Source organism: Lepus europaeus, chromosome 23, assembly GCF_033115175.1.
Source record: "Lepus europaeus isolate LE1 chromosome 23, mLepTim1.pri, whole genome shotgun sequence".
Taxonomy (NCBI): Eukaryota; Metazoa; Chordata; class Mammalia; order Lagomorpha; family Leporidae; genus Lepus; species Lepus europaeus.
The window spans coordinates 5,184,057-5,211,750 of NC_084849.1; the positions used below are offsets into that span (position 1 = coordinate 5,184,057).

At 60.5% G+C, this 27,694-nt stretch overlaps 2 protein-coding genes across 9 annotated transcripts in view; one reads left to right on the forward strand and one right to left on the reverse strand.

Annotated features, from left to right (window-relative positions):
- Window positions 1–100: 100 nt before the first annotated feature.
- ZNF664 (zinc finger protein 664) lies at window positions 101–23,141 on the reverse strand. Of its 8 annotated transcripts, none has more exons than XM_062182779.1 (4): window positions 23,054–23,141; window positions 12,992–13,072; window positions 2,105–2,167; window positions 101–2,013 (listed from the first exon to the last, which is right to left on the reverse strand). In XM_062182779.1, the coding sequence occupies exon 4, from the start codon at window positions 1,469–1,471 to the stop codon at window positions 686–688; it is 786 nt and encodes a 261-aa protein (XP_062038763.1). In that variant the 5' UTR covers window positions 1,472–2,013; window positions 2,105–2,167; window positions 12,992–13,072; window positions 23,054–23,141; the 3' UTR covers window positions 101–685. The 8 variants fall into 8 exon arrangements, with proteins under 8 accessions (XP_062038763.1, XP_062038766.1, XP_062038764.1 ...); XM_062182782.1 differs by having other exon boundaries at window positions 2,105–2,222; XM_062182780.1 differs by having other exon boundaries at window positions 12,992–13,075; window positions 23,054–23,135.
- Window positions 23,142–23,710: 569 nt separating this feature from the next.
- Window positions 23,711–27,694, forward strand: part of CCDC92 (coiled-coil domain containing 92) — a 39,896-nt gene continuing 35,912 nt past the window's right edge. The window contains exon 1 of the mRNA XM_062182413.1: window positions 23,711–23,785. The gene's annotated coding sequence lies outside the window, so the exon portion shown is untranslated. The remainder of the gene's footprint in view (window positions 23,786–27,694) is intronic.

A 27,694-nucleotide genomic window follows, 5' to 3' on the forward strand; every position in this document is an offset into this window, starting at 1 on the left:
TTACATTCAGCTGTTTTGGAAAATTCAAGTTAAAAATGTGATGCAGCCACTGGAACGCTAAGTCTGAGTGACGGGACCCAGTGATCAGCAGATCCACGACACTGAAGCCGAGTGCAGGGCGCCCGCCAGCCACGGGCAGGAGTCACCTAAAACCTAGCCGCGAGGTCCCGCCACCTAGGAAGGGGTCTTTCCAGGTACTCTGAGGACACTCGGACAACAGGGTCGGGAGCACTGGGGCGCGTGGAAGCTGCGTGGGCCGATCAGAGCACGGCCCTGGGGTCCGTCCCCGATGGCAGTAACCAGGAGGCTCGAGTGAAGGGGAGGACGGGCCTGGGAGCTGCGGAGACAGCCCGGGACCCTTCCGCTCGGGCAGGGAAGGCGGCTGGGGAGGCCGGGCGGTGCCCACAGCCTGTGGTATCTGCACGTGGGGGATTCCTGCTGGACTCCACACACACCCCTGAGCAGGGCCCGGCTGCCCGCGTGGGCAGACCCTCACAGGGACTCCACGGTCACAGCCAAGTCCAGGAACAAACTTGGCATGAACCAGAAAGCAACCCGACACGGCCTCCTCAGGGGGACGCTCGCCAGGGCCGCCGCAGGTATTTCTCGGGACAGTGTGGGTATTTACAGGGTCTCCTTCCTAGTGGCACTTATGGGTTTGAAGATTTTTAACTCTCAGCACGCCTCACATAACTGCTATCTTGAGATGGTTCCGCTCCTTGGTGTGGACCCTCTGGTGGATGCACAGGCTCGTGCTCTGGCTGAAGGCCTTGCCACACTCATCACATTTGAAAGGCTTCTCCCCCGTGTGGACCCTCTGGTGGATGCACAGGCTGGAGCTCTGGCTGAAGGCCTTGCCGCAGCCACAGCATCTATAGGGCTTCTCCCCCGTGTGGACCCTCTGGTGGATGCACAGGCTGGAGCTCTGGCTGAAGGCCTTGCCGCACTCGTAACACTTGTAGGGCTTCTCCCCGGTGTGGACCCTCTGATGCATGCACAGGCTGGACGTGTGCCTGAAGGCCTTGCCGCACTCTTCGCATTTGAAGGGCTTCTCCCCGGTGTGGACCCTCTGGTGCATGCACAGGTTGGAGCTGTTGCTGAAGCCCCTTCCGCACTCACTGCAGACGTAGGGCTTCTCCCCGGTGTGCACTCGCATGTGGATCTGGAGGTGGGAGCTCCAGTTGAAGGCCTTGCCGCACTCGTAGCACTTGTAGGGCTTCTCCACGGTGTGGATCTTCTTGTGCCTGTTCAGCTTGGTGGTGGTGCTGAAGTCCTTGCCGCAGTCGTCACACTTGTACACCTTCTCTCCTGTGTGGTCTCGCCCGTGGCTGTGCAGCTCCGATATGTGGAAGAAACCCTTGTCACACTTGTCGCACTTGTGGGGCTTCTCGGCCGTGTGGATTTTCTGATGCATAAAGAGATCGGCTCTCTCCGAGAAGAACTCCCGGCACATGGGGCACTTGTAGATCATCTTTCCTATTTGGTATCGCGAGTTCGAGAACACGTCCGGACACGCCGGCTGCGGGACTGCTGTCAGCCAGTCTCTCACTTGGCCATGGCGGCCGCCTATCTGGGGCTGGCTCCACTGCGTGGGCGTGCGGTCAGCCTGAGCGTCTCCCTGCCTGCGTTCCTGTGGAAGGCCTCTCCCTGCATAGTGCCCCTCCCAGTGCTACAGTGGCATTCGCCTCCACGCACTTCTGCAACTCACTCAGGAAAACTGCCTTGGAGATCCTGAGTTGTCGACATTCCCAGGGCTGCCAAGGCGCAGAGCCTGGCGTGGCCGAGCCCTGGGGGCTCCGCTCGTGGGGAAGTCCCGGATGCTCCCTTCGAGGGAAAGGACCGCACAGTGTGTCCCCCACGCTCCAGGGCGAGCGTGCTGGCCGGTCAGGAGCCCCTCAGCCTCGCCGGAGTCAGCACATCTTCCTGGCCCCTGCACGTCAGCTGGAACGCGTCCAGGAAGCGGCTCCTCGGGCTCCGGGCGGGGAATTCCTTTGTGGGCAGCACCCCAGCCTCCTGTAATGAAAGCACAAACTGCGCTGAGCCTCTTCTGTGGTGGCGCCACAGGCCCCACAGGCCCCCTGCAAAGCGACAGCAGCGAACAAACCTGTGCTGACCTTGAGGCACGGCTCCCTGACCTCCCAAGGCGGCGGCTCCTGGACGTGCAGGTCTGAAGAAGAGAACCGAGATGTCAGGCCTGCTCCCGGCCCAGCTGTGCGCCCCAACTGCAACCACAGACAGGCAGAGTTATCCAAACACCAGCACGGAGAACACGGTGGAGCAAAGGAACCCTCAAAGACCGACACCAGAGTGTCGCCCTGCCCACTAGGACCTCCCTGTGGAGCGCAGCAGGCACAGTGCGGTGCCGGGCTGTCGCTGCTCACCCACAGCATGGACACGGACAGGACGCACCTGCTGCCGGCGTCCGCAGGGCCCGGCTCACTACAGCTCTCCACACCCCAGGCTGCCTCAGGGCCTTTGTGCACGCGGTGCCTCCCCACGCTGCAGGGGCTGTGCCAGGTGCTGCTGCCTGAAGTAGGAAATGCCCCAGCGAGTCTCCCTGCATCTCAGAGCACACACAGCTGACAGCTCTCATCTGTGCCCTGCTTTCCGATCTGTCCACTGCGCGAGGGAACTCAGCCAGCGCTCACAGCTTCTCCAGAGATAGACGCCCAGAAAAATCACACTCGCGTCCATTGTGTCTGTGCAGCTCTGCCCAAGGACACGGGTAAGGGCAGGCAGTGTTTGCCACACTGCGTGGGGGCCACCCGCACAGCAGACACGGCCAGGGCACCAGGACTGGTGCACGGGAAACGGGCAAGGCACAGGCGGCGCCGAGCGGGCCCTTCCTGGCTGCGGTGGCCTGGGTCTGCGTGCAGAGAACTCGGTCACGGTCGCCCAGAGCGCCCAACTGACCACCTGGGTGGCAGGGAGGGACGTGAACGAGGTGAAGACTTGGGGGAATACACCTGGCTCCGCCCGCTGGCTTGGGAAACACAAACGTTGACAGATTCCAAAAATATCAACAAGCAGAACTGGAAGAGAAAACAGCCTCTAGAATCCTCAAGCGAAACAGAATGAGCCCTGACTGCCCTGCTGGTGACGCGAGCACAGGAGAGCAGGCGTGCACACCCTGCAGGCCCAGCCACTGACACGGAAGCGCCGGACCTGCAACAGCCCGAGAGGCAGTCGTCCTCACGAACGCTGCTGGGAACCGCGAGTCGACAGAGGAGTACAGGCATCAGGTGGAGGGGAAACCCCCCTCCCAGTTTCTCCTCTGGTAGCTCAGTCCACCAGCACAGCCTGGAGGCAGCAGGACCGATGGGAAGCGCACGCGGAGCCCTGGGGGAAGGGGGGGTCTCCCTTACACAGCAGCCGCCCCTGGCCACAGAGGACATCAGCTGAAACACCGAATGAGACCTGCACACCTGCTGTCCCTCACAGCAGGGGGGCACGGGTAAGGCAGAGAGGAGACCCCAGATGCTGGACCAAATGGAAGCAGTGAGGGCGCCAGCTCTGAGCCTGGACACTGGCCAGCAGCAGGAAGGAACCAAGCCCGGCTCCTGGTTTCCTCCAGGAGCTCCTGCAAGGCCAGGAAACCCCCTCTCACACGAGGGCCCTTAAGGAAACACCTGCCTTGGCCCACCACGGGCAGGAGCCTGGCACTCACCGGGGGTCAGACTGCAGTCACCTGCAGCCTGCCCCGGTATGGCGGCACAGGGCGGGTCAGACCTGACGGTCTAACAAGGGGACCTTCTCTGCCATCTGGCGCGCGCCAACCTGCCACTGAAGACACGGTGGAGGAGCGGGGGCGGGCCGCCTGGCAGCCGTGGGAACCTACACCCACAGGGACAAAACAAGGCCGCTGGAGTGGGTCTCAGGACGCTCGGCAAACACCAGGAAGGGGCAGCAAAGGGCAGAACTGCCGTGGGTGCCGGGCCTCCAGGACGGACGCACAGGTGCCTGCGACATCCCCGCGTGCGTGCGGCTGCAGCTCCTCGGGTTAAGCCCTACCATCATCTCCCTGCTCGTCCTGTGGCAGCAAAGCCCAAGCACTGCAGAGCTGCAGGGGGAGCTAAGGCCAGCCCCACAGTCCAGCCTCAGCGTGTCCAGGACAGCGGCAGGCAGGGGCGGGGCAGACATGGCAGAGGACAAAACTCGTGGGGCTGCAGGTCTCCCTCCCTCACAGGCCAGGCCCAGCAGACACGTGTGCCAGGCCCCCCGGGAAACCACGGGGCAGGGGGCAGGGGGCAGGCAGGGCAGTCATCAGGCCGGTGAGGAGAGGCCGGCTCCGCTCAGAGCGCGACAGGGCTCCCGGGGCTGCCCCTCTCAAGGAGGAACCGGGCCCGGCCATTCCGTCGGGGTAACACCCATCTCCTGGTCTCCCACCAGGGTAGGACAGATATATCCTGCAGGCAAAGGAAACACAACAAAGCAAAACAGTCCGGCAAGTGTGTCACGTGACTAATCAAAGCCAGAAAGACAAACCAACGACCAGGCTGACCAGCGGTTCCTCCGACAGGCCCCTGCCCCCATCCTCACAGGAAGTAAAGGAGCCCCGAGGCCGCACGCACCCTCCCCAGCGTCCTCCCCCATGTCACATGCTCGGCCCACAGGGGCCACCTGGCACCTCAGGCAGCAGCCATCACTTCTCACTCGGAGTCAAAGCCCGGCTCTCCTGCTTCCAGACGGTGCCGCAGCAGGCAAGATCTTCCACGTCAACCACCAGACAGAGCCGTCTCCACGCCTGCAGCTCTCCGGCCTAGGACAGCGCGCAGCACTGACTTCGTGCCTGGGTGCAGCCAGCACCGCGCGTCCCTCCTCCCACCTATGCCAGCAAACACAGGGGCGCACGGCCGTGCACACTCTGCTGCCACCCTCAGTGGCCTCTCTCTACCCAGCAACGATGGGCTGTGAGAGCCGGGCTCCCCGGGCCCTGCCCTCACTCCCAGTACAGGCAGAGGCGCGGCCAGGACCCGGCTCAGCCAGTGGGCCGTGCTCTGCAAGCATGGAGGTGTGTGACCCGCCACGACCTGGGGCGGCTGTGCTCTCCTCGCCGACGTGCCCACCACCCATCACTCACCACCCAGCAGTCAGTGCGGCACCGGCTTCCCAGCAGCCACTACCGCGGTCCACCTGCCTCGGTCCTCTCTGCCAGAGCCTGAGTGGGACTCCAGCCGCGACACACACACCACCATCGCTGTCAGAAAGCACCGCCCAGGCCCCTGCCCAGGGCCCCAGAACTGCAGCTGCAGGCTAGCACCGAACGCGGGTCTCACGGCACCCAAGCTGCCAAGGCGCTGGCCGGGCTGTGTGTTCTGGGCGGGTCTGTTACCTGAGTGAGAATGCTCTTTGTGAAGTGTTCTTGTAAAAAAAAAAACCCACTGCGCTCTACCCTCCCCAGCGGAGGGGGCGGGCAGTGCACACCCAGCTCAACGCCTGCTGTCAGGGACAGTGGCCAGAGACCCCCCAACCCAGCTGGCACCAGGTGCCTGTCTGAAAACCAGGCCTGCGCCCCTGCCCAGGTTACTGAGCAAGGAGGACCTGGCCTTCCTCTCCGCAGTCGCTCCCCCGGGGGTTCCAGCTTCGGAGGCAAAGCCGTCCCCGAGCAAGGGGAAGAGCTCGGGTGATGAGGCTCTCTGGAGGCAGGAGCCCGTGCAGGCTGCAGACGCCCAGGTAGAAAACTGCCTGGCATGAAGGGACTACCAAGCCCTCGGCTGGCCTGGCACCGTGTCACAGACAAAGCCACGGGTTCGAGCAAGGCCAGGGAATTCCCTTTCTAGCTTCATTTCTGTGCAGTTACGGTGACCACAAGAGCAGCCATGGCAGTGCCGTCCGCTGAGCCGCCGCAGCGACCTGCCAGGCTGTGGATCTGCCTCTCTGCCGAGCGTGCCGTTAGTGTGCCGTTAGGAAGGCTCTGTTCACCAGAATGTCATGGACGTCAGCGTGCGATGGTTTACTACTTGGGAATGAATTACTTCCGGGGCCAGCACTGTGGTACGGCAGGTTGGTGCACCACCTGTGATGTCACTTCCGAGCAAGCTCCCCGCGAATGCGCCTGGGAAAGCAGCAGAGGATGACCCCAGTGTGTGAGCCCCTGCACCCACACAAGAGACGCGGATGGAATTTCAGGCTCTGGCTTTGGCCTGGCCCAGCCCCAGCCGTTGCCGCCATTTGGGGATTGAAGCACGGGATGGAAGACACCCCCCCCCCCCCCAGTAACTCTGCCTTTCAAATAAATAAAAATAAACTAAAAGATTTTCATTTATTTATTCCCTTCATCTGAAAGGCAGGGAGACAGAACAGACAGAGCTCTCCCATGCACTGGTCACTCCTCAAATAGACCAACAGCCAGGACTGACTGGGCCAGACCAAAGCCAGTATCCAGGAACCCCGTCCAGATCTCCCCCAAGGACAGCAGGGGCCCAGGCACTTGAGCCATCACCTGCTGCCTCCCAGGGTGTGCATTGGCAGGGAGCTGGAAGAGGAGTGCAGCCGCACTCTCGCAGGGGATGCAGGCGTCCCCAGCGACATTTAACCAGTGTAATCGTTCGCCCCCAAGTCCATTCTGTGAATGGGGAAACGTGGGGTGGCCCAGTGCCTTCCCAATGCCCACAGCAACCCACTTCTGTGAAACTTGAAGCAAACTTAAGTGAAGTCACCGAGGTCCTCCACGGTACTCCAGAGACCTTACACACGAGAGGACTAAAGCCGAGCACAAGAAACACGCTTCATAGGGCTTTTTTTTAAAGATTTTATTTATTTGAGAGGTCGAGTTACAGGCAGTGAGAGGGAGGGACAGAGAGAAAGGTCTTCCTTCCATTGGTTCACCCCCCAAATGGCTGCCACGGCCGGAGCTATGCCATCTGAAGCCAGGAGCCAGGCACTTCCTCCCAGTCTCCCATGAGGGTGCAGGGGCCCAAGGACTTGGGCCATCTTCCACTGCTTTCCCAGGCCACAGCAGAGAGCTGGATTGGAAATGCAGCAGCTGGGACCAGTACCAGCACCCATATGGGGTTGCTGGCGCCATAGGCAGAGGATTAACCTACTGCGCCACAGTGCCAGCCCCTCACAGGGCTTTCAGAAACTGTCATGGGGCCGATGCTGTGGCATACTACGTTAAGCCCTGGCCTACGGCACCAGCATCCCATATGGGTGCCAGTCCTGGCTGCTCCACTTCTGATCTAGCTCCCTGCTAATGGGCGTAGGAAAGCAGCAGAAGATGCCCCAAGTGTTCAGGCCCCTGTCACCCACCTAGTAGGCCCGGATGAAGCTCCTGGCCAAGCCCCGATCATTGTGGCCATTTAGGGAGGGATCCAGCTGATGGATGATCTCCATCTCCCTCTCTCGCTCTCTCTCGCTCTCTCTGCAACTATGCCTTTCAAATAAATAAATCCTTTACTTCAGGGAAAAAACGAATCCGTCCCACCAGCCAGCCACTCACGGTGCACCTCTACCTTGTACCGTGTCCCCGCCTAACAGTCCTCCTCAGAGATGACCAGGAAGCCCCAGGAGGCCAAGCCACCGATGTGAAGCAGGCCTGGGCATGCACACTGGCCCCTCCCAGCTGCCAGGGCCTGAGGCCACAAGGGCATCAGATCTGTTGTCACCGGATGAGGGGGCACGGCCGAGGCAGCAGGCACCTCCAGGGCTGCGTCACAGGGAGCCCAGCTACTGGGGACACACAAGGCCTGACCCAGGGCTGCTCGGCTCTGCCGTCTCAGAGTAACAAAGCTGTGACTGGCTACGTCACAGGGAGCCCAGCTACTGGGGACACACAAGGCCTGACCCAGGGCTGCTCGGCTCTGCCCTGTCTCAGAGTAACAGAGCTGTGACTGTGGAATGTCCCGGCCACGCTACCCTGCCTCTTCCATCAGCATCCAGCCTGGGTACACCGACTCAGCATCCCAGGGTGGGTCACATCCCACAGGCCAGACCCACGCAGCTCGGAGCTGTGACTGTGGAATGCCAAGGCCATTACACTCTGCCCCTTCCATCAGCACCCTGGCCTGGAAGACAGTGACTCAGCATCCCAGGGTGGGTCACATCCCACACAGGCCCTGCACGGTCCCTTGCGACAGCTGCTCCGCACGACCTGCACCACCTCAGAGGTGACAGGTCACACTGACACCCCACTTTAGAGGGTGCCAGCCTCCCACCTGGGCAGTGGGCTCCCAGAAAGCCTCTGACCAGGCTTCCCCTGGCTCCTCCCACTTCCTCTCCCTCATCGGCAGCTGTACAAAGCCACAGGCCACCCCACTTTTCTCATTCACCCAAGTGACCTCAGGGGGCAGCGGCTAACACACTGCCAGCTCTACTGCAACACCTGGGTGCAAGCCCCGGCTCTACTGCCAATCCCGTTTCCTGGGACAGAGGGGTGGCAGACATAGCTGGTCACTGCCACTCACACGGGAGACCAGGACCGAGCGCCAGGTTCTTGGCTCCAGCCTGGCCCAGCCGCAGCTGCTGTGGGCACCTGGGGAGTGAACCCGCAGACAGAAGATCTCCGTCTCTGCCCTTCAGATACACAAAGTGAACTCCAACACAGAAGCAGCGGCTGTGGGCGCCCCCTCTGCCAGGCCAGCCAGCTCACCGGGACAGGCGCCGGGCACCGTCCAGACGCAGACCCCTGCACAGCAGCACTCCCCGCCACAGCCCGGCCCAGCCTGGCCCCAGGCGCTTCTGACGACCAGAGCGGCCTCAGTCCCTGCCACCGGCTGCCACGCAGGCGGCACCGCGGCCCAGGCCCCAGCGACACCCAGATGCCCGTCTGCTAGCGCCGAGGAGCAGCCGGCATTCCTGAGCGCTCCTCCTGCTGCAGGCCCTGGGAGGCAGCCTCACGGCTGGAGGAGCTGGGCCCCGCCACCCACGTCGGAGACCCGGATCGAGGTCCCAGCTCCCGGCTCCAGCCTGACCCAGCCCCAGCCACTGCACCGCTGGGGAGTGAACCAGCAGGTGGGAGCTCGCTCGCTCTGTCTCTGCCTCTCAAACATCAATAACGGGAATAACCTCTCCAAAGGGTTTTTTTTTTTTTTAATTTTTTTGACAGGCAGAGTTAGACACTGAGAGAGAGAGAGACAGAGAGAAAGGTCTTCCTTCCGTTGGTTCACCCCCCAAGTGGCCGCTACGGCTGGCGTGCTGCGTTGATCCGAAGCCAGGAGCCAGGTGCTTCTCCTGGTCTCCTATGCAGGTGCAGGGCCCAAGCACTTGGGCCATCCTCCACTGTACTCCCGCGTCATAGCAGAGAGCTGGCCTGGAAGGGGGGCAACCGGGATAGAATCCGGTGCCCTGACCGGGACTAGAACCCGGGATGCCGGCGCCGCAGGCGGAGGATTAGCCTAGTGAGCTGTGGCGCCAGCCCCCCAAAGGGATTTGAAGTAAATGTATGCTGTTCAGAGGAAGCTCTGACTGAGCAGGATTCTCCAGCCCATCTCAGGAGGTCAGGCAGGGCCCACTCTTGTCCTCTCTGGAATGAGCTCAAACTTACAGATGGCACCTCGGACGCCATCCTGTCTGTATCCGCCCCAGTCACTGGACGAGACCGGAAGCCGGAAGAGAAGCTGCTCTGGGTCTCCCGGAGCAGGTGCCCTGGGACCATCCTGAGACCACGCCTACCTGGAGCCCTGACGAGGCCCCCACACCGTGAGTCCCAGGCTCCCCTGCCCCGGTTTCAGTGAGTGTGGGAGAGGCTGTCTTCCCGTGCTGGGAAAGCGGCTCGCGGCGTGACCCGGCCCAGACTCCTCACGGAGGAAAGGCAGGACACCGGAGAAGCCACGTCTGGTCTTTCGGAACTGGAGTCACCACGGACGTGAGGTTGGACCCAGGGAAGGGGAAAACGAGGACGGAACAGCAGCACACCCTCGAGGCCGGGGCCGGCACCCGGCCCGCTCTCCTGCAGCAGGGATCCGTGCAGCACGCAGCTGGCTGAGGGCCTCGGCCCGCCACTGCCTGGGTCAGGGCTCACGGCAGAGCGCTCTGCACCCCCCGCTGGGACCACCGGGGTGAGCGCCCCAGCACGGCTCAAGCTAAACACTTGCTTCCTCAATTCCTCTATACCAATCAGGCATGACACACGCACCCACTTGCCAAGATGCTCTCTCCCAGGGGCTCCCGGCCGTGGGGCTCTGCTCTCCCTGTGGTCCAGGCTCCTGCTCTGTTCTAAGGCCAAGGCCGCCACGCCTCAGTGCCTGTCTCCTGCCCCCACCTGCGCCCTCCCGACCCCGCTCAGAGGACTGGCCTTCACACACCGTGCTCAGCGGCTGTCCCGTGTGCACTGCACCACCCTGGCCTGCTCCTCGGCTCCGCGTGCAGCAACCCCCGCGTGAGGGACAGACGGCCGCCCGGAGCTGGCCCTGCCCACAGCCCACGACAAGCCCAGGCTTATCTTATCATCCAGCAAATGTGTAACACACGATACTTGGGCGGGCAGGACACCAGGCCTTGGGTCAAAAGGCCCAAGTTCATGGTCATGTCCTTGCCAGGACCCTCTGTAGCCGTGTGACAGGTGACGCACCGTGTCAGCCCCCAGCTGACTTAGCTACAAAGGAGACAACACAGAGCTCCCTCGCAGCAGGAAATCAAGGTCAGAGGCTACGCAGAGGCACAGTGCTGGGGTGACTGACACGGCCTCTACAGCACCACCCCAACATCCAGAGTGTGTGTCCATACCCAGCGACCCGGGTGGGGGGGGAGAAGTCCACCCCTCTGCGGCCAACTCTCTGGCCTTCCCCGCCTCCCACACCCCGCCTGCTCTGGGCTGGGGGTGGGGGGTGCTGGGGCAGAGGGAGCGTCCAGAGAAGCACCGGAGGCAGCCAGGCCGGCTCTCAGGCACCACGAGCGACTCTCGAGGGACCAAGCCCACGCTCAGGCCCAGGAGAACAAACAGACCGGCGCGCTCAAGCCAGCCCAGAGGAGGGAGGAGGGCCGGCCACAGTCGCCGGGGGCGGCCCCAGCGGAAAGCAGTGATCAAGGCGGAGACAGCAGCCCAGCAGCACCACCCTCGGCGACTCCGCCACTGCCCCAGCAGTCGCCAGGTCACGGGAGGGATAAGAGCCTGGCAGTTGTCCGAGACGGATTTTTAAAAGCTGTGATCCAAGCACGGAAGATCACCCACCTCATCTGCATTAGGCGGACCGTTCAGGGGTGTTACCTATATGCTCCCCGCTGTGAGAACTCCAGAACGCCCACCCCCTCTCTACAGAACACCCCCGAGGCCCCATCCTGCTCTCTGGGAACCAGACTATTCCAGGTCACGCCTGCCAAGCCTGGGACGGGGCAGATCTGAGGGGCAGGCTCACTCAGGAAGCATCCAGGGCCAGAGGATCGCTCAGCCGAGAACCTGAGTGCTGGCCAGGCCTCAGAGGTGTGGGCTCAGGATGAGTGCCCGCCCACAGGGGAGCTCCTAACAGGTTCTGGAAGGCGGCGCGACCTGGAAAGTGTTCCTTACCAGTGGCTGGCGTCAGCATCAGGCAGGGTCTTGGCAACCCCCTGCAACTTCCGGGTGCCGCAGGTGACAGCCACGCAGAGCCACGGGTCCCACCCCCGGGGCAGCACTGCACGAGCGAGGCCGCATATCCCAGAGAACCCCGTTCTCCTGAGGCTGGTGGCAACCCTGTGCCCGAGACCTGAGTCTGGGTCCTCACCACCACTGTGCAGACGGCGGGCCGAGGCACCTGTCAGCGAGCCACACGAGCCAGGGACGGGGACAGCACACTGCCGTCACATCAGGGTGCACCTGCTCCCAGGTTCCAGACAGCGTGGCCACGTGGAGACCGCTGCAGCACAGGGTAAAGAGAGAACGCCGCCAGGCCCTTCCCCGGAGCAGCCGCAGCCTTACCACACAGCCACTGAAGCCACGAAAGGGAGACACCACCAGTGCACGTGGCCTGAACCTTCCACAAGGTCACGGTCACTGGGCTCAGGGCGACAGGGGCTGCTCACCGAGCCAGTTCCCCTCATGGATGGGGAAGAGAAGCCATGAAGGGAGGGGCCCGGAGCCTGGGCGACAACCTCTAGCAGCAGGGCGACGAGAGGTTTTCCTGTCTCCCAGGTACACAGCGGAACAGTGTGCAACGCTACGGCACGTGCGAGCCATGGCCACGGAGGCTGCAGCCGCACACAGAACTCCCCGGAGCTCAGCAGTGCAGCCGACAACGACTGAACCCCCCACTTGTAAGGTCCACATTGTCCTCCGGAGTCGAAACTTCGAGAAATGATTCCAAATACAAAGCTTCAAAGACAAGCAAAGGGAAACAAGCGCTCGTGCCGGGAATCCGACGGCTCTGAGTGGCGCCGGCGAGGAGACTGACGCCAAGCCACAATCCCAGGTCCCCGGAACTCCTGCCCACGGCGACGGCTGCGGTGCAGGCTCTGAGAAAAATGCCAGAAACCTACAGAGTAACAAACTCAGCTTTCAAAGAGGTTCTGAGACCTCAGAGAAGATGGGGACGATGGGAGAGAACGGGCGGGGCCGGGGCCCAGTGGGTTAAGGTGCCGCTGGCGATGCCAGCCCCCTGCAGCAGAGCAGGGGTTCTAGTCCCAGCTGCTCCGTCTCTGATCTGGCTCTCTGCTCATGAGCCTGGGAAGGCAGCAGGTGATGGCCCAGGCACTTGGGGCCCCACCACCCATGTGAGAGACCCAGATGGAGCTCCTGGCTCCTGGCTTCAGCCTGGCCCAGCCCTGGCTCTTGTGGTCATTTGGGCAGTGAATGAATCAGCACACAAAAGATGTCTGCCTAATATGTAAAGCTTTAAAAACGACAAGACAAGGCAAGACAGACGGCACAAGGTCCACACCAGCAGAGGCAGGCAGGATGCACTGCGGCTGCTTCACCCACCACACGCCTGTGTGAACGGCAGACAACGAAGCTCCCGGGACAAAGACTCTGAGCGCCGAGGGGGACGTGCTTAGAGAACCTCCAGAGACTGCTTTGGCCTCAGCTCCTCAGAGCAGACTCCCTGGCGGGGACACGGGGAGAAGCAAGGGGCATACTTACGCAGTGACAGGATCTAACCCGAGACCTTCCAGAGGGGCGGCAGGGCTCACGGTGGCTGGAGGGGACAGCGGTCTGAGGACCCTGCTGGGCGAGAGGAAAGCAGGTGGCCAGTTAGGGTCACCAAGTCTTCTGAAAGCGGCTACAGCGAACGGCGGCCCCAGCGCAGAGGGCGGAGCAGGGTGACAAGATGCCGGAGCCGGGCACGGGCCGTGCACGGCGCCCTCCAGGCTGCAGGAGCCCTGACACCACAGCCAGCCTCTTGACCCGCGGCATCCACACCGAGTCGCAGGCTCGCAGGGCCCCGGTTCCAGCACTCACACCGACCCAAGTGCTGAACCGTCGCCTGAGGCCTTTCAGGGTCCGCACCAGCAGAAGCTGGAACCCAGAGCAGAGTCAGGACTCGAACCCAGACCCTCCAATACGGGAAACGTGTAACTTAACTGCTAGGCCAAACGCCCACCTGCCTACTCAGGATCCTTTTTTTCTTTAAAAAAAAAAAAAAAATTAACTGAAACACAGAGTTAGAAAAGGAGAGACAAACATATCTTCCATCTGTTGGTTCACTCCCCAGATGACCACAACAGCCAGGGCTGGGCTAGGCCAAAGCCAGGGTAGCAGGGACCCAAGGACTTGGGCCGTCCTCTGCTGCCTTCCTGGGCGCACCAGCAGGGAGCTGGATCAGAAAGAACTGGAGCCAGTGCTCATAAGGGATGCCAGCATGGCAGGTGGCAGCTTCACCCGCTGTGCCAGAAGCCTGACCTCCCAATGCTCACCTCTCTACTTCCACCCCACCCCACGACACTGCTGACATTCCTCCCTGACCCCGCTGGCCACTGCTGTCTGCAGTCCTCAGGCTCCTGATTCTGGGTCGCACTGTCACTGCAGAAACAGTCTGGGGCCAGGTGTGCAGCGCAGACGCCGCCTGGGGTGCCCACAGCCCAGTGCTGGCTTCGTCCTGCTCCACCCTACTCCAGTCTCCTCCTCTGAGGACTCTGCCAGGAGACAGGAGGCTCCCGGAGCTGGCCACCTGCCACCCACACGGGGACCTGGACTGAGTTCCCAGCCCCGGCGCTGTCCCGGCCCAGCCACAGCACCGCAGGCATCTGGGGAGTGAACGTGTAATGAGAGCTCTCGTCTGTCTGTCTCGGTGTCTGTCTCTCTCTACCTCTCAAAGAAATTTTTAAAAAGAAAAACCACTGAGAAGCCCCCTACCCAGTTTGCCGGGGAGCGTCTGTGCCTCTGCAAAGCCCAGTGCTGCCATGGGGCCCATGTCAGCTCTCCTCCACGCCCAACCTCCCCACCAGTTCTAACATCTCAGCCCCGTTCTCAACCATGGCTGCGGCAGAGAAGCGAGTCGGCATTGCAACTGCTCCTACCGCCTCCAGAGGGCGCTCCAACACCTGCTCGGACCAGCACGGACACAGAAGGGCTCACATACAGCAGGCAGCGGCAAAGCAGGGTGAATATTCCTACAGCTTCCTGATGCTACCTCTTAGCCTCGGGGCTTATCACGAGGCCCGAATCCTATCCAAACATAAAGCTATAGCAATTAAATTCTTGCTTATTGGTTAACTGAGGAACCCGTCACGTTTCAGCCGACGCCAAGTACGTACAATCAGCGAAATATGCTTAAACCCCATCAAGCTCCATCCTACCCACATCTCAAATGGCGCTGCAAGCCGAGGGCCAGCAGGGCGTCTACTCTGCACAGGCTCTGGCCGGTTCTGTGAATGTCCATCCTGAGTCCCCAGGCAGACTTCAGCCCTTCTGGGAGCCTGGTGCAGAACAAGGTGTGGAGACGCACCGCCTCGCTGTGAGCCCGCGGGGACGTGGAAAGGCCAGGCGCTCTCAGCCGGCCTACAGGACTCCCTGTAGTGTGCTGGGAGACACGGCACACTGTGCAGTCCCGAGGCAGATCAGAGGTGCAGGAACCCCACAGCATCAGACAGAAACACACACTGCGCTTTAAAGCTCAACTGCCGGCCGGCGCTGTGGCTCACTTGGCTAATCCTCTGCCTATGGCGCCGGCACCCCGGGTTCTGGTCCCAGTTGGGGCACCGGTTCTGTCCTGGTTGCTCGTCTTCCAGTCCAGCTCTCTGCTGTAGCCTGGGAGTGCAATGGAGGATGGCCCAAGTGCTTGGACCCTGCACCCCATGGGAGACCAGGAGAAGCACCTGGCTCCTGGCTTTGGAAAAGCGCGGGGCACCGGCCACAGTGGCCATTGGAGGGTGAACCAACAGAAAAGGAAGACCTTTCTCTCTGTCTCTCTCTCACTGTCTATAACTCTCTCTCTCTGTCTAACCCTGCCTGGCAAAAATTAAATAAGTAAATAAATAAATAAAATAATAATAATAAAAAAGCTCAACTGCCAATGCTCCAAAGCTGGATCTCTCTCTCCCAGTTTGCACAGACAGGCATCTGCGGCTGGGCACTAGCCTACATCTGGTGCGGTGAGCCAGGCTCACAAGCCCACGAATGGAACCAGTTTCACTCCTGATGCCAAGTCACACCTCCAGGCCCCAGGAGCCTGCTGCTCCTGCCCACCTGTGAGACACCCCATAACTCCCAGACTCCTCTCTGGAGCACCACCTACGTATGTCTGCTGCTCCCACAGGCCACGCAGCAGCAAACACAGCCGTGGGGAACTGGCAGGGGCAGTCTCAGGACAGCCTCATGAAGCAGCCACACCCAGCAGTCTCAAAGGCAGAGGGCAGCTGCCCTGACCTCTGACCCCCCCCCCCCCCGAAGCAGCACATTTCGCCATTTCCGGAGGGTGTTACTTGCTCCCAACCACACGTGCTCTGCTGAAGGCATCCTCTGAGGTGCCCACCCACTCCCAGCCCATGGCGGGGACATGGACAGCTCCCAACCTCCATTCCCATGCTAACAAGCAGGCGGGTGCTTCCACCTGCACGCAGGGCCAGGTACCACCGCTTCTTGGCTGCCGCTACGTGTGACAGAGCAGCTCACCCACTCAGCAATCACTCCGAACACCAGGACTCTCACAGAGGCCCAGAGAAACCTCCAGCACCTGCCCACCCAGGCTTCCAGATCCCTGCGGGACACGCCCCAACGTTAAAACAACTGAGTGTGCAGTTAGCTCAGAGAACGTACCCTGCACCCACCCAGTCGTTCACACACACACACTCACGCACGGGAGAATCGCTGTCCACAACCCACACGTCCTCGAAGTCCTTCGAACACAGCAAACGCTAACGGGAATCGGTCACGTCCTCACCAAAGCCCGCTAGGAAAAACGACCAAGGCCCCTCCAGGCACTCCGCCAGCACTCTCAGGGTGCCCGGGGCACCGCCACCTTCTCGGGGGTTCACGAAAGCTCCCAGTCTCACCTCCCCTAAGTCCATTATCTACTCCGCTGTGCTCACTGCCTGAACACCCACATCCCACATGGGAGCGCCTGGGCCAAGCCCCAGTGCCCTCTTCTGATCCAGCTTCCTAACGTGTACCCTGCGAGGCAGCGGACGGTGGCCCAAGCATTTGGGGCCAACACCCATGTGGGAGACCCTGATTGGCTTCGGGCTGGCCCCGTTCTGGCCGCTGTGATCACGTGGCCAGTAAACTGGCAAGTGGAAGATCTCTGCTTCTCTCTCTCTCCCTGCCCTTCAAATAAAAATAAACTTTGTGGGCATCCCTTTGATGATTCCTAGCCGGCTGCCACATCAAGAATGTGTTTTTAAAGTTCCTGATACACAGGGCCAGCGTCACTCAAGGTCTGACTTTTACCGTTCCCTTTCAAGTATCAGGTACCACAAATGCGCAGTCTAAACTAGACCTTTATTAAACTGAAGTGAGAAACTGCCACACCTTTTATTTCAAAACAACACTCATCATCTGAAAACTGGGAACAGTACTAAAGCAGTCTCCCCTCTGTGCACCCCCGAGTTCCTCATGCCTTCTTCCAGACTTCCTATTTGTATTCAGGACATACTCAACTATTTTGTTCTGCATCTTACAAAAAACGGGATTAAACTTGTTTTTCTGGCTCAATAGCACATTCTGGACACCCATCCAGGCAACGCCAAAGCACCCACACCCATCTCCTTCTAAAGCTCCATACGAGGGGCCGAGTGGTGGCCCAGCAGGTCAGACGGCCAGCTGTGATGCCCACATCCCGGCTGCTCCACTTCTGACCCGGCTCCCTGCTAATCCATCTGGGAAAGCAGAAGGCGGTCCAAGTACTTGGGGCCCCGCCACCTACTGGGGGCTCCTGGCTGCAGCCCGGCCTAGCCCCAGGTGGTTTGGCCATTTGGAGAGTGAGCGAGCAGATGGAAGAACTCTCTCCCTCTCTAACTCTTCTCTTCCAAATAAAATAAATAAATCTTAACAAAACACTACTCATGAGCAGGCTACCCGGATTCCGTCCCTGGCTGCAGCTCCCGACTCCCGCTGATGCAGACCCTGGGAGGACGACAGCTCAAGTCGCTGGGTCCCTGCCGGCCATGCTGGAGGTAGGGATGGAGCGCCCAGCTCCCAGCCTCCACCTGGCAGAGCTGGTTCAGGCCTCAGGATAAACCAGTGAACAGCGCTTGCTTGTTTGCTCTCTGCTTCTAAACAATTAAAAAAAAATTACTGTATTTCATGGTATATGAACCAGAACTTACTGTTACCTCCTTTACCCTCATTATAAACGCTGCTGCAAGAAACCTCACTCACATCACCTGACGTCCTCTCTGAGGCGGTCCCCGACCACCTGAGTCAAAGCAGACGTGTGTGTGTGTGTGTGTGTGTCCCTGACCACCTGAGTCAAGGCAGACGGGGGGGAGGGGGGGGGGGACTTAACCACAAGTGAGGTTGAATTCCTCGTTTTGCTATTTTCATTTCTCAGAGAACTATTCGTATTCTCAACCCGTGTTTTAATTCTGTCAGTTCTCTTTATCCTTTATACATGTTATAAAACCATTTTCCCCAGTCATTTGCAACTTTTTTTTTTTTGACAGGCAGAGTGGACAGTGAGAGTGAGAGAGACAGACAGAGACAAAGATCTTCCTTTTTCCACTGGTTCACCCCGAAATGGTCGCAGCAGCTGGTGCACCGTGCTGATCCAAAGCCAGGAGCCAGGTGCTTCTCCTGGTCTCCCATGGGGGTGCAGGGGCCCAAGCACTTGGGCCATCCTCCACTGCCCTCCTGGGCCACAGCAGAGAGCTGGACAGGAAGAGTTGGAGCAACTGGGACAAGAGCCCAGGGTACCGGCGCTGCAGGCGGAGGATTAGCCTAGTGAGCCGCAGCGCCGGCCTGCAACGTCTTTTGCAACAAAAAATATCAACTTTGATTATGGTCAAATTTCTCTCTCTTTACAACTTTAGGTCTTGGACTATGCAAAGGAACAAGATATCCTCTCACACAACAGATTCTCTGATACTTCCTTCAACCTTTACAGGCGTTTTTTGTTGAGTTAGCTCTTTGAGCCGTCTAAAAGCCATTTTGAACATGGAGAAGCAGGACCCTTCCTTCCAAATAAAGAGCCATTTATTCCTACCCAGTGCCTTGAGTTCTAATTTCCCACTGTTGGAAAATGCCCACTTGACCATAAAGCTCTGGACACCGTCCCTGGGCCCCACTTCCCGACACTGCACGCGACCGTGGCCTGCATTTCCGGTACAGCCAGTCCATCACTCCTTCTCCAGTCGAAAAAGCAACTTGAGCCACTCCAGCAAATTCACTCCTCCGAAGAATTTTAGAAGCGACTCAAGTGTCCAAAGATAATTCCCAGGGGGATTTCAACAGGAGCCGCGTGGGGACAGGGTCGGTGGGAGGGAACAGCGGCCGTCTGTGCGTTTACTTAAGGCAGCTTTCACGTGACTTACGGGAGTCTGACTTCAGGAGGTCTTGGTACAGACACATTTTACTCTAAAATGTGCTCTAGTTTCCTGCTATTAAGACCACCAGTGAGATCAGCTTTGCAAGCACTTGGCAAGCTACCGGCTCACTGTCTGCACGTCCGCACCCTCGTGGACGTGGGCTCCCACTGCTCTTCTCTACGTGAATTCTCTACAACTGAAGAGACGAGCACTTCCCTCACCATCGCACGTCTGTTCCTGCGTCGTGGCTTCGCTTTGAATCGCGGTTTCCTTTCCCTTTGCTTCTTTAACAGCTTAGAATGTGCACGGGACCTGGTGTTATTTTCTCCATTTTCACTAACAGCGTATTTGATGCCCTGTGCATGCCAGACCCGCCACCTCTCGCCAACACCTGCGAGGGAGGGGCTCTTCCCTTCGGGTCATGCTCTGCCCACCCGGGCAGCACCACAGTCCTCTTCCCAAGGTCCCAAGGTTCATTCCCACTTCCTTCAGACCTGCGGGCATCCATGGTGGCTCCTTCATCCCCGACTCCACTGCCCACGAGGGAGCTGATCTGGGGGACGCTCAACAGCTCCCGTGACTGGTGCAGGCGACGCTACGGCCAGGACCATGCTGTCCTAACACACCTGCTTCTGCAGCACACGCAAATGTTGGCCCCTGGGCTGCCCCACGCAGGACATCCCGGCTCCGCGGCTCCCACAGCATCCTGTTTCCTCAGGCAGTGTGGTCGCAATCAGGTTTTCTGTACATTTGTTTTCACTGTTTTCTGTTAGGTTTAGTATTCAGACAGCTATTCCAATGGTGTACACGCATCACACACCTGCATCATATACCTCACATACACACATCACACACCTGCATTATATAACTCATATACACACATCACACACCTGCATCATATACATCACATACACGCATCACACACCTGCATCATATACCTCACATACACACATCACACACCTGCATCATATACATCACATACACGCATCACACACCTGCATCATATACCTCACATACACACATCACACACCTGCATCATATACATCACATACACGCATCACACACCTGCATCATATACCTCACATACACACATCACACACCTGCATCATATACATCACATACACGCATCACACACCTGCATCATATACCTCACATACACACATCACACACCTGCATTATATAACTCACATACACACATCACACACCTGCATCATATACATCACATACACGCATCACACACCTGCATCATATACCTCACATACACTCATATACCTCACATACACGCATCACACACCTGCATCATATACATCACATACACGCATCACACACCTGCATCATATACCTCACATACACACATCACACACCTGCATCATATACATCACATACACGCATCACACACCTGCATCATATACCTCACATACACTCATATACCTCACATACACGCATCACACACCTGCATCATATACATCACATACACGCATCACACACCTGCATCATATACCTCACATACACGCATCACACGCCTGCATCACATACCTCACTACACACATCACACACCCAGCCCAGCAACTGCTCTGCTGTTTCCTTTCTAGGAAGAGCACCTGCAAATCCTCCCCTCTGTTTTAGGGCCCCACCTCTTATTTGTCACTATGGCAAAACTTAACCAAAACCATGTTAAATGAAGTCTCAACTTTTACTCTGAGCTGATATTCTGTTTAGCCTGGAAAACGAGGTTAACATTTCCATGCACTTTTGCATTAAAAGTGCCTTGTTAATCTCACTTTTGATTCCACCTTAAATCAAACATCTGTCTGACCTTAGTGGAGCCGGCAGTGGGATTTCAATGTGAACCCAAGGTGAAGCCCTTGTCTCTTCTGGAAGGGCCTGCCTGGTCCTCCCCAGGTCTGCGTCCCGGCTTCCCCACCCCCACCCCAAGTTCCGCACCCGGCAACTGGAGCGGCTGTTTAAAAATTCAAATCTTCTGTGTCCTGCCGGGGCCTCAAACCCAACCCTCACTGTGGTTTCCCATTTCACTCTGGATCACACACAGCACCCTCGGCCTGCCCTGCAAGACCCTACATGATCTGGCCCGGAGCCTAGCACACTGCCCCTCACCCACTTACCCGGTCCACACTCTGCTTCCAGCTCCCAGAATGGGCAAAGCTTTCCCCCTCAGGGCCTTCCCACACGCTGCTGCTCGCCGGACAATTATCCCCACTTCACTCCACAGGCCGCCTACTCACCCTTCCAAGCTCGGCGTCTTAGTTCTGCCCCTCCCGGGCCTGCTCTCCCCGGCCTCGTTGGCCCCTTCTTTCACACGGGCACTCGCAGCAGCTCCCCAGTTGGTGAGCACCGCGTAGCTGTGCCATCCTGTCTCTCTGACCCCGCCCCAGAGAGCACGGGCAGCCGCTTTTGTGGCCATTCAACAGAACTAAGAAAACCAGCTGCAACTGCCACCATGACCCCCACTGGCGCCCCCAGATCGCTGACAGCGCCCCCAAACTCGGAAAACCCATCTTCCAGGAAGGGCACGAAGCCGGCGTGGCCCCACTGCCACCCCGGGAGATCTGTGTGCGGCTCAGATCAGGGGCTAAGCCGTCACTGTACAAGTGTCACTTGGGTGCGGCGGCCCTCATGGGCAGCTATGCATCCGCCTTGCTCTCTAAGGCGTGGGAAAATGCTCTGCGTGGTGTTCTCCAAGGTTAACGCTCACGAAACCACGAATCGCCAAGCATTCAAAAACGGCGACGGCCAGGACTTGGCGATGGGCACAACTGGTCACACAGAAAACACCAGCAGTGCCCGGATCACGCCGGCCTTCAGCCGCGGCCTCACCGCGGCCTAAGCACTTCCACACGCCCACGGCCCCACGCAAGCTGCCCCGCAGACAAGCGAAGCTGCCAGGGGCCAAGGGCACAGGACTTGTCAGGGACCAGTCCCAGCGCCCACGGGTGAATTTCTCAACCCGCGAGAACTCCCCTGCAGACGCTGGGTCTCCTCTCTAATTAGCACAGGTCTGTGCGAAGGGTTCATCTCGGCAGAGAACCCACACCCCACACCCGCAGAGCTGTTACAAAGTTCAGACTTCAACTGGTGCCCTGTGGAAAGCGGCTGAATAAGCTACTCTACAGCCAGAGTGCGGAGGAGCACGCGGCTCCGTAAATGGGTTAAATCACAGTCTATGCTGAAATTCGGAGCCGAGGCACACTGGCACTCGTTAGGGCATCCCACGGGACGCGCGTGCACACGGAAGCACCCGGGAGACCGGGAAGGGCCCGGGGTGGGGGTGGGGAGCTCTGGAGCATCTACAACCGCAGGGGCCCCGCACCGGCGCACACACTTGTCCTCTCTGGAGCCGCGCTGCCGGAGGCTTTACCATCCCCGAGATGCGGCCCTTTTCCCACAAACAAAAACAAGTCAGCGCATTTACGAATTTCAAAACGCTCTCTCAAGGCTCCAAGTCGCCGGTGCGTGGCGCAAGGTCACCCGTGCGCTCCACGGCGGCGGCGAGGGAAGCCGACATCCGTTCTGTAAAAAGCCGCTGGCCGCCGAGGCCGCGGCCGACTGTCACCACGTCCCGCACCGCGCTGCCCTCGGAGGCGGCGTGCGCAGGCCCCTTTGTTGCGCCGGGACAGGCCGCGGCCGAAGTGGGGGCGGCCGCGGGGCTCACAAAGGAGCGGGCCGCGAGGGCAGAGTCCCCCGGGGCCGGCCGGAGGGCGCGGCGGGGGGGGGATGAAGAGGAGGAGGAGGAGGAGGCGGCGGCGGGGGCGCGGGCGGCCGCTTACCTGCGCGAGCGGCCCTGGTCGCGGTCACACAATGGAGGCGTCCGGCGGCGGCCCCGGGCGGGATGCTCGTGGCCTCGGCCCGGCCGGGCGCTGCAAACACACAACAGCACCGCCTGCGGCGCGCCGCCGCGCCCGCCTCCCCGGGGCCCGCCGGGAAGCGCTCCAAGGCGCGGCCCCAGGGCGCCGGGGCGGCCCCGACAACAATGGAGCCCGGCCCGGGAGTGCGGCTCCCGCGGGGCCTCGCCCTGCCCGCCGCCCGCCGCCCCGAGGCCCGGGCCTGGCCGCCGCCCGCCCGCCCGCCCGCGGGGAGCCGCGCCGACCCCCGCGCGCCCCAGGCCCGGCCCGGGCGCCGGCTGGTTTTCTTCCCACCCCCACCCCCGGCCCGCGCCCCCCGGCCCGCGCCCCCGCCCGCGCCCCGGAAAAGAAGGCCGACGACAGCTCGGCCGCCGCCAACTCACTCCAAGTGAGGGGTGCGGGCGCCCCGGGGGCGGGCTCCGCGCACCCACCCGCTCTCTCCTCCGGGGACACCTCACAGGTGCGCCTCCGAGCCGCGCGCGCGCGCTCCGCACACCCAGACGCCTCCGGGGGACAGCGCGCGTGCGCACGCACGCGGCCGGCCGGCCCCGGGGGTGCGGGACCCGCACGCATGCGCGAAGCCCCCGCGCGCGCCCCCCACCCTCGGTCGCGCGCGCGCGCGCCCGCTCGCGTCTCCCTCCTCTCCCCGCCCCCCCGCCGCCGCGGCCCGCCCAGGCCCGCGTTGCCCGGGGCAACCGCAGTGCGGCCGCACCTGAGCTGTGCGCCTGCGTCCCACCGGCCCGACCCGCCCTCCCCCTCGGCCCCGTCCCCCGGCCCGGCCGCAGCCCCGGGGAGCCGGGCGGCGCCCCCTCCCCGCCCAGTGAGTACCAGCCGGCCTCCCCGCCCCTCCCGGCGGACGCCGAGCCGCCGCCGCCGCACGCCTCAGCGCGCCCCGGGCTCGCCGCCGCCGGCTCCCAGGGTGCACCGCGGCGGCGCTCGCCGGCGGCCGGCGAGATGCGCTGAGCGGGCGGCGCGGACGGACCTCCCCGGGCGGCCCGGCCGGGCAGGGCCGGAGCCGAGGCTGCCCCGCCCAGGGGCTGCGGGCCGCCGCCGCCCGCCGGGAGCCACGAGCCGAGCCGGAGCCGCCTGACGGACCGCCGCGGCCGCGCCCGCAGGTGAGGCGGGGCCCGCGGAGAGCCAGGCCGGCCCCGTGGGGCAGCAGCGCGGTGCGGGCCCGGGGCGTGGGGGTCTCCTGGCGGAGACGCCCGGCGGGGCGGCCGCGGCGCCCGGCCCCCGGCGGGGGAGGCGAGGCCGGCCCGGGCGGGATCCGCATTGCAGGTGCGGCGGCGGCGCCCGGGGGGGGGGGGGGGGAGGCGGGCGGCGGAGCCCCTGGCCGCCCCCGGCCACCCTGGCCGCCCCGGCCAGCCCCGGCCGCCCCCGGTCACCCCGGCCACCCCCGCCGGCCCCGGCCGCCCCCGTCGCCCCCGGCCACCCCGGCCACCGGCCGCCCCCGGCCACCCCGGCCGTCCCCGGTCACCCCCGGCCACCGGCTGCCCCCGCCGCCCCCGGCCGCCCCCAGCCACACCGGCCACCCCCGCCGGCCCCGGCCGCCCCCCCCACCCCCGGCCGCCCCCGTCGCCCCCGGCCACCCCGGCCACCCCCGCCGGCCCCGGCCTGCGGGCTCGCCCTGCCTGCTGCCCGGTACCGTGGAGTTGGCAGCTGTGGCGCTCGCCGGTGCCATGCGGTGTCGGCTACCGCAGCGGAGCGGGGCGGCGGGGGGGGGGGGGGCAGCACCGCGCGCTGGGCTTGCGGTTGCGACGATGAAGGTTTCACCCCAAAACCAAGGCTGGAGCGCGTCGCGCATTCCCGGGAACCTGCGAGTGCGAGGGCTAGCACGGCCGCTTTGAAACGTGCGGTTGGAAACGGGCTCAGGGAGCGGGGTTTGCCGCTCAGCTGGTCCGGGGGGGTGGGGGGGCGGTCAAGAATTCTGCGTTTTCTCGCCGTTGAACTGTAGGAGGAAAAGCTGCCAACATCTACAGCGGGTTTTACTTCTGATATGAAATGTACGCATGTTTCTCTTTGGCTAAGTGCTCCAGATGTGTTTGGAGGAAAGCTTAGGCTGGGTCTTTATCTGTACACCTGTGCGCAGGGGAGGGGCTGCAGGAAAGCCTGTGCACCTGGAATTCAAAGGTCACTTTGTCTCGTTGCAAGATTGGAAATCCATGATTTATTTTTTCACGATGGCTCTTTGAAGACCCCCTGTCGTTAAACACCGCTGATACCTTAGGGTAATTGTTCCTCCACATCGCTTCTTAATCACTCGCGAAGTTTAGGCTTTTTTTTTTTTTTAGGACAGTTATTTCATTTTTACTGTTACGTTTAAACAGGTTTTTTTTTTTTGAAATTAGATTTTTTTATTGTTAACTCTTTTTCAGAAGCGAATGGATGCTTTTACTCAGATCGTTCGTGTTGGGTTCTTAGCTCTTTTCTGTCCTGATTTTAAGATCCTTGCCTCCCTGGGGTGCGTGTGCCCCAGCACTGATGCTTTTCAAATCCAGTTATCGAACGTTCTCGTAAGTCTGGTGAGAAAAGACTTTGTGGAACCAGGTCTGCCCTGTACAGCTGGTACAGAACGGGCACGTCTGGTAGCCAGGCTTCCTCACGTCGCCCCGCGGCGTCCCTGGAGGCAGAGGCTGGCGCCGCCCGTGCCTCCGCGGCAGCGCTGCAGTCGGGTTTGAGGCGGCCCCAGGCTGCGAACCAGCTGGGCCGGCGCCAGCTTCCGCACCTGTGCCCCGGGTCCCCAGCCTCGAGCGTCCACCTGCGGGGAGTGAGCGCGGCCTAGCTGTGGGTCCTGGTGCTAGGGCTCCGGGTGACTTTGCTTCACGCCGTCCCTAGCAGGAGGCAGGTGTCCCACGGGGAGATAGGCACACGCCTTGCCTGGGAGAGCTTCCAGCGGTGGGAAGGGGGCCTGCTCCCCGCTCGGGTGCCTGCTCCCCCCTTGGGTGCCCCACCTGGCAGAGCCGCTACCGGAGTCACAGGGGCGGGGTACCTTGGGGTTCCAGCTGGATTTGGGGAGCTGTGCATTTCCCCTCTGGCTCTGTGGTTCTTACACTGGCTTCTCCGCCCATGCACCCGAAGCCTCAACCCCTGGAGGACTTGTAAGGCCGGCGTGCCCTCAGAGCCGAGTCTAATCAGTGTGGCGCAGTGCAGGTCTCAAAGCTCTTCTGGCCTACCAAAGACTTTCTAGTTGTGATCTGTTTTTCTCCCTTTGACTTTTATTTTCTACAATAAACTTTTTTTTGTTTTTGTTTTTGACAGGCAGAGTGGACAGTGAGAGAGAGAATCTGGCGCCCCGACCGGGACTAGAACCCGGTGTGCTGGCGCCGGAGGCAGAGGATTAGCCTAGTGAGCTACAGCGGCGCCGGCATCTACAATAGACTTTTAATCAGATGGAAAATTATCTTTTCTAGGAAACCAAGCAGAGGAGTTTGTTTTTTAAAAGCTTATTTAAAAATGGGATGATGTCAGCTCTCCTTTTGAGTCAGGGAGTTGTGAAGCTACGTCTTTTTTTCTTAGATGAAAATGCTTTTCAAAGATACTAATTAAGAGGTGATTCTGTGCTTGCTCTGCGTTTTCGTTTTTCTTTATTTCGTTACTCAAACATGACTCAGGTTTCACAGCAAGACGTCCAGTCACATCCACCCACAGTGAGCTGCACTGAATTGTTCCCCAGTACGTCTGGGGGAGTTTAGATGCCTGCTGGCAGCCAAGATAAAGCTTGAGTAGCGTTCTGGGGAACGGGTGAGCTGAGGTGAAGGAGGGCCCTATCTGCCGCCCGACCTCAGCTCCAGGAGTAAGGCGGCCGCGGGCCGAGGGGGGACACCACTGCGTGGCTACAGCTCCCAGCCCCGTAGTGCCCGAGACCAGTGGGGCGAGCTGCTAACAAGGCCAGTCGTTAACCCAGGGTCTGACCTGATTCAGGAAGAAGCTAGAGAAAAACACAGTTCTGAGATCATTTATGCATGTACTTAATTTAAAAGAAAAAACAAACCTTAAACATCAGTCGTCTCTTCCGTAGCAGGTGCCTCTGTGCCAGTCACTCTGCATCCGAATTCGGGTGCGAGAAGCGAAGTGACAGGGAGTCAGAGTTCGCACAGGAACACATCGTGTATGTACCCGTGTGCGTGACAGGAAGGCGAAGAGCACCCAACTGATAAAATGAGAAAACCTTGGAGGTATTTAATCAGGAACAACACCACGGGTGCTACTTTATGTAGATTTACCAGGACAAAAGATGTACCAATAAGGGAGCCAGGCAGGTAACAGCCTCCGAAGAAGTGAGAGGTTAGAGGTTACGTCGGAGAGCTTCTAGCCCAACCCCTGAAGATGTCTTAGCTCTTCCGAAAACCGTGTGCATTCTTATGCAGACTCAACCGTCAGGAGCTCTCTGAGATGGAGATGGACATGTTTACTCCCAGGCTACCGCTTACCAGAGTAACTTTATGGAGCCAGAAGTGTCTGCCTGTGTCACTGTCAGGGAAGAGGGTCAAGCTTTTCTGGTTGTTTCTGAAGTTCTTTATCCTCGCTGAATTCTCGAGACTGAGCTGGGTTGAGGAGCTTAATGCTGGCAATGAGGCGGGGAGGGCGGAAGAAACTTTGGAGAAATGGAACGCGGAGTGCACCACGCCCTGCCCTACAGATGTTCTCTGACAACACAGGGCTGCTGAGCTTAGGTCTGTGCGAGGCCCGTTCTCCTTTGCACTTTGTGTTCCTTCCCAGTCTATTCCCAGTGCGTCCTAGGCTCTTCTTACCGTGCGGGGAGTGTGTCTGGGGCTTCCCTCTAAGCCCATTTTCTTATGTGGCTTTGCCTTGGCATTACTGCTACCTACCCAATATCAGTAGAATATCAGTACAAGGCTGACTCTTTTTTGACAGGCAGAGTGGACAGTGAGAGAGAGACAGGGAGAAAGGTCTTCCTCTACCGTTGGTTCACCCTCCAATGGCTGCTGTGGCCAGAGTACCACGCTGATCCAAAGCCAGGAGCCAGGTGCTTCTCCTGGTCTCCCATGCAGGTGCAGGGCCCA

What these genes read in the sequence shown, in the direction of transcription:
- ZNF664 (XM_062182779.1), bottom strand. Translation starts at nt 1,471, where the DNA reads ATGATCTACAAGTGCCCCATGTGCCGGGAGTTCTTCTCGGAGAGAGCC.